The sequence below is a fragment of the Glandiceps talaboti genome, chromosome 2, assembly GCF_964340395.1.
Source record: "Glandiceps talaboti chromosome 2, keGlaTala1.1, whole genome shotgun sequence".
Lineage (NCBI taxonomy): Eukaryota > Metazoa > Hemichordata > Enteropneusta > Spengelidae > Glandiceps > Glandiceps talaboti.
The window spans coordinates 32,976,371-32,982,010 of NC_135550.1; the positions used below are offsets into that span (position 1 = coordinate 32,976,371).

Consider the following 5,640-nt stretch of genomic DNA (forward strand, 5'->3'; position numbering starts at 1 on the left):
TGTTTGATCTCAATTTGTGGCACAAGTTTTACAACTTGAGTACCTAACAACTCTTGAGTCGATAGCTGTAACTTTTTGACTACTTGCACTGGCACTGTGTATACTGAATTGATGTCCATGTGTAAACAGTCACGGGGACATTTCATTCATTCAACCACTCAATTCTATACTTGTAAAACACTGATACGATTTGATCACTGGGTAATCATACGTGTTTCAGCAGTAAAATAGCGTTTGAGAACATACAAGTTATGTAAAATAATATTAATGTAGCTACTGGAAACATATAGATTATCTAATGTGATGTCGTTTATAGATAGCTATAAGAAAGGTGAAAGTATGTTTGAATAAACGGGATATGTAAAAATAACCATAAAAAAGATTGATAAAAATTTGGACATACAGATTATCTGAACAGTTGTCTGGTTTTTCAATCCTGTAACCTCGTTTCAATAATTGGATAACACAGTGGTTTGACATCCCAGGATACGGACATCCACCAATTGTCACTAATTCAAATAACACCACTCCAAATGACCAACTAAAACAAAAAATAACAACATATCAACTTGTAAACAAGAGCTAAATACACATAAAGCAATCAATGGATTTACCAAAGCAAATTCTTGTTTGTTAACTGTTTTTTGGTTCTAATTTAATTTGTATATTTCAGTTTCAAATTGTGTTCTAACATATTAAACATTGAGCCATGAAGGAAAAGGTTGTTTCTGCCTTTAAACCGAGCGCACCATCAAACACCACTGTTTTCTTGATGGCAACATTACCTTTATGTATGTTCCACTAGATAAAAGTGTGATGATATTTCTAAGGATCTTAAAGTGTTATATGGAAGTGATAAAAACCAAATAAATAGTCCCATGTACATATTTTCTTGACTGTAGAAACATCTTAGCAACAAGCCTACACTACACAACATACCCTTAAACCATGGCTATTGAGCATAGCTACAGAAATAAAATGATTATGCAAATGTGTTAGTGTTCTTGAAAGTTCTATTTCTCCTGACAACGTATACATTCATCTATATTCTAAAACTGTTTGTACAGTAAAGTTATGTTATAAAGTAAATTGACTTCTTCATCAGGTCAACAAACTGAGCTATAATTTATAATATGTGAATAATTCCCATTTCCATGACAACAGTATCAATAAAACATTGTTGACAGTACTTACATATCACTTGAAGTAGTAAAGACCTGGTCAAATATGGCCTCTACAGACATCCATTTGATGGGTAATTTGCCACCTTTCTTATTGTGGTATATCTTATCATCATAAATGTACCTTGTCAACCCAAAATCTCCAATTTTCACTGTTTTATGGTCTGCAACCAGTACATTTCTGGCAGCCAAGTCCCTGTGCACAAAGCCTTTCTGAGATAAGAACTCCTGGAGGAGGCAAAATATGAAACTGCTGAGAATTGAGAAAAAAGTAATTCATATATTTACCAGTGATCATTTTATCATACAAGGGATAGGGGTGGAGGTGGGGTATAACAAATGTTCAATTCTTAAAGTTACATCTTATTATACATAATTGATCTTACCATGCCAATGGCAATCTGTCTTGCAAAAGATAAAAGATCAAATGGCATCAGCTTGTTGGCATCATTGTTGTCCTTTGCTTGATCTGGATTCAGCTGCAATACACAAATGAAATATGTTAACCATGATGCTATGAAATACTGCCCTCTGGTGGCATCAATGAACTTTATTTTTTCTTTATTTTTGGCTCTGAGTCAGATAAAAAGGGGATTTCACATTGTCAAATATAACAAAAATATGCAGATTATTATGATTGATTTCAGATAGCAATCTATCTCCATTGGTTATTCATCACAATCATTTCAATTTGGAGCTATCACTGAAAGCCTTACACATTCTAAACACAATTATTTTTAAGATAGAATATGTTACCTCTGATCTCCTATTCCTGAGATAATTGAGTAAATCTCCATGTTGACAGTGTTCTACAATCAAACAAACTGGATCCTGAATGGTACAACATGCAATAATACTGACTACATTGGTGTGATGTCCAATGGCTTTCATTAGATCTATCTCTCTAAGAAACTCGTTCTTCTGTGATTCTTCAGCATACTCTGAAAACAATCACATACAAAATATTCATTTTACTGAAAACAAAAGAAATCAGTGTAAATTCACTTAACAAAAGAGAGAAAACATAGTTTAAAAAGTCAAAGCTGTTGATATTTATACTGATAATGAGGGGTGCTATTTTGCAAGTCAAAGACAAATAAGAAAAGAGAAGGCTGATTGAGGCTAAACATATATGACATATCTTACAGTCTAGTTGAACTGTGATTTGGTTAATCATATTGTGAATTTTTACACCTAATTATTAAGGAAATAGTAATGTCAGAGGAAATGTATGGGTTGACCCACCATGTAACATGAAATGGTAATGTCAGAGGAAATGTATGAGTTGACCCACCATGTAACATGAAGTGGTAATGTCAGAGGAAATGTATGGGTTGACCCACCATCTAACATGAAGTGGTAATGTCAGAGGAAATGTATGGGTTAACCCACCATCTAACATGAAGTGGTAATGTCAGAGGAAATGTATGGGTTGACCAACCATGTAACATGAAATAGTAATGTCAGAGGAAATGTATGAGTTGATTCACCATGTAACATGAAGTGGTAATGTCAGAGGAAATGTATGGGTTGACCCACCATGTAACATGAAGTGGTAATGTCAGAGGAAATGTATGGGTTGACCCACCATGTAACATGAAGTGGTAATGTCAGAGGAAATGTATGGGTTGACTCACCATGTAACATGAAGTGGTAATGTCAGAGGAAATGTATGGGTTGACCCACCATGTAACATGAAATAGTGAAATGTCAGAGGAAATGTATGGGTTGACCCACCATGTAATATGAAATGGTAATGTCAGAGGAAATGTATGGGTTGACCAACCATGTAACATGAAGTGGTAATGTCAGAGGAAATGTATGGGTTGACCAACCATGCAACATGAAATAGTAATGTCAGAGGAAATGTATGGGTTGACCAACCATGTAACATGAAATGGTAATGTCAGAGGAAATGTATGGGTTGACCAACCATGTAACATGAAATGGTAATGTCAGAGGAAATGTATGGGTTGACCCACCATGTAACATGAAGTGGTAATGTCAGAGGAAATGTATGGGTTGACCCACCATGTAACATGAAGTGGTAATGTCAGAGGAAATGTATGGGTTGACCCACCATGTAACATGAAGTGGTAATGTCAGAGGAAATGTATGGGTTGACCCACCATGTAACATGAAATAGTAATGTCAGAGGAAATGTATGGGTTGACCCACCATGTAACATGAAATAGTGAAATGTCAGAGGAAATGTATGGGTTGACTCACCATGTAACATGAAATAGTGAAATGTCAGAGGAAATGTATGGGTTGACTCACCATGTAACATGAAATAGTGAAATGTCAGAGGAAATGTATGGGTTGATTCACCATGTAACATGAAATAGTGAAATGTCAGAGGAAATGTATGGGTTGACTCACCATGTAACATGAAATAGTGAAATGTCAGAGGAAATGTATGGGTTGATTCACCATGTAACATGAAGTGGTAATGTCAGAGGAAATGTATGGGTTGACTCACCATGTAACATGAAATAGTAATGTCAGAGGAAATGTATGGGTTGACCCACCATGTAACATGAAATGGTAATGTCAGAGGAAATGTATGAGTTGACCCACCATGTAACATCTTGATAGCCACAGTTACATCTTGACTTTTCAGAGATTCTTTGACCAATGATGACTGTGAGTTGTGATGTGTCAAGACTCGACCTTCTATCTTTCCTTTCATTACTTGACCAAAGGCACCATATCCTAAGACTTCAGCAAAAATAATTCTGGAGTGTGAGACCTCCCATCTGTCATGAGGATCTGGTACACGCTTGCTACATGAAAGAGAGATTCAAATTATTTGTTGCACTCAAAATATCTTTATTGTCCATGCTATTAAAATAAATGGAATTTCTCTGTTGGTTTAACACTATGGTCTAGGACAAAATACAAACAAATAAACAGATATTAACGTGACATTCACTAAAAACAGCCATTACACTCACATTTAAAGGGGTACACCTTATAAAGCTATGATCATAAACTATGAGTTCTGGAAAGTCATTTCATGATTTTACATCACTTACAATTACTTACAATTTCAGAGATACATCAAATTGATCTTGTGCCTTTATACAGTTACTGTATCTTTCCTGTAGGCCACATTGCATCATGAGAGTCAGCAGAAATGATTATTCATGGTTGAACAATAAATATTCATAAATCCTGAGTGCTTATTCCCTTAGTGTAAAACATCTCTCTGAAGTAATTGTAGGTGATGTAACATCATGAAATGACTCTCCAGAACCTATAGTTTATGAAAATGTCTCTATTTACTGGAGTGGTGTTCGTTCCTCTTTAACAAAAAAGATACACAATTAAACTAATGATATCAAATACTAGCAGCCACACTGCACCTAACAAATACTAGCAGCCACACTGCACCTAGCAAATACTAGCAGCCACACTGCACCTAGCAAATACTAGCAGCCACACTCCACCTAACAAATACTAGCAGCCACACTGCACCTAACAAATACTAGCAGTCACACTGCGCCTAATAACCAACCACTGTGACCGGTTTGAACTGATTATATCAAATACTAACAGCCATACTGCACCTAGCAAATACTAGCAGCCACACTGCACCTAGCAAATACTAGCAGCCACACTACACCTAACAAATACTAGCAGCCACACTGCGCCTAACAACCAACCACTAGCTGTGACCAGTTTGAATGTGAGTGCAAGCTTAGTGTATATGAAAATAAGAGATGAGGATGTACTGGTGTAATAAACATTGTAAAGTCATCATCATCATCATCACACATGAAGGCATAGTATTAGTAGAAAACACTTGATGTATTAACAGCTGGAATGACTTATACTTTCTAGAATGGGATGAAAGATGATAATGTATATTCTATAAATTCACCCTTACAAATTGAAATGGAACAAGTTCACAATAATTCACTTAGAGTAATTACCTCATGTACAGTTTTGGAGATATGTATATATTTGGTATACCTTCTTCATCTTTGGAAAGGTGATGTTTGAGTGATGAGAATTTCTGATATCTACAGTACACATAGACAAGTACCAAAAGAACTATACCACACAGTAGAGGTAAGGTGATATACAGAGCTAACATGACAGCTTTCACTGTGTCGTCTTTGTCTTTACTGTCAGTACCACCACTTTGATCATTGACTTGTGTACTTGAAGTCTTTGAGCTGGTTTGGTCTATGGTAGCAGAGTTACCGATGACAGTGACTGATGTCTCTTTCATTGTGTTGGTAGTGACTCTATCATTCCAATGAACATTAACTATGTAATGGTAAAGATGGTAAAAGGGTGTATGGATAAATATCAAATTCCCAAGTTTTTTTACTATAATAACAGCACAATGCAGCTATAAGCTAGTGTATACACGTGTTACCATAGCAATCATGGGCCTGGGACACTACTCTTTCACTATTTTGTTCAAGGGTTAATTTACTGGCCTAGA

The 5,640-nt window shown here is 35.8% G+C and overlaps 1 protein-coding gene across 1 annotated transcript; it reads right to left on the reverse strand.

The window, feature by feature from the left end:
* Positions 1–1,190: 1,190 nt before the first annotated feature.
* On the reverse strand, positions 1,191–5,283 carry LOC144446802 (tyrosine-protein kinase receptor torso-like). Its single transcript, XM_078136646.1, has 6 exons — positions 5,160–5,283; positions 4,470–4,488; positions 3,762–3,967; positions 1,938–2,122; positions 1,568–1,660; positions 1,191–1,409 (listed from the first exon to the last, which is right to left on the reverse strand). Exons 1-6 carry the CDS (start codon positions 5,281–5,283, stop codon positions 1,191–1,193), a joined length of 846 nt encoding a protein of 281 aa, XP_077992772.1.
* Between the last annotated feature and the right edge of the window lie 357 nt (positions 5,284–5,640).

Excerpts from the sequence above, each read along its gene's own strand:
- LOC144446802 (XM_078136646.1), bottom strand. The coding sequence starts at position 5,283 with ATGTTAGCTCTGTATATCACCTTACCTCTACTGTGTGGTATAGTTCTT. Across the intron at positions 2,123-3,761 it reads GGCTATCAAGATGTTACATG|AGTATGCTGAAGAATCACAG; the intron begins GTGGGTCAACTC and ends GATTGTTTTCAG. Across the intron at positions 1,661-1,937 it reads TCAGGAATAGGAGATCAGAG|CTGAATCCAGATCAAGCAAA; the intron begins GTAACATATTCT and ends TGTGTATTGCAG.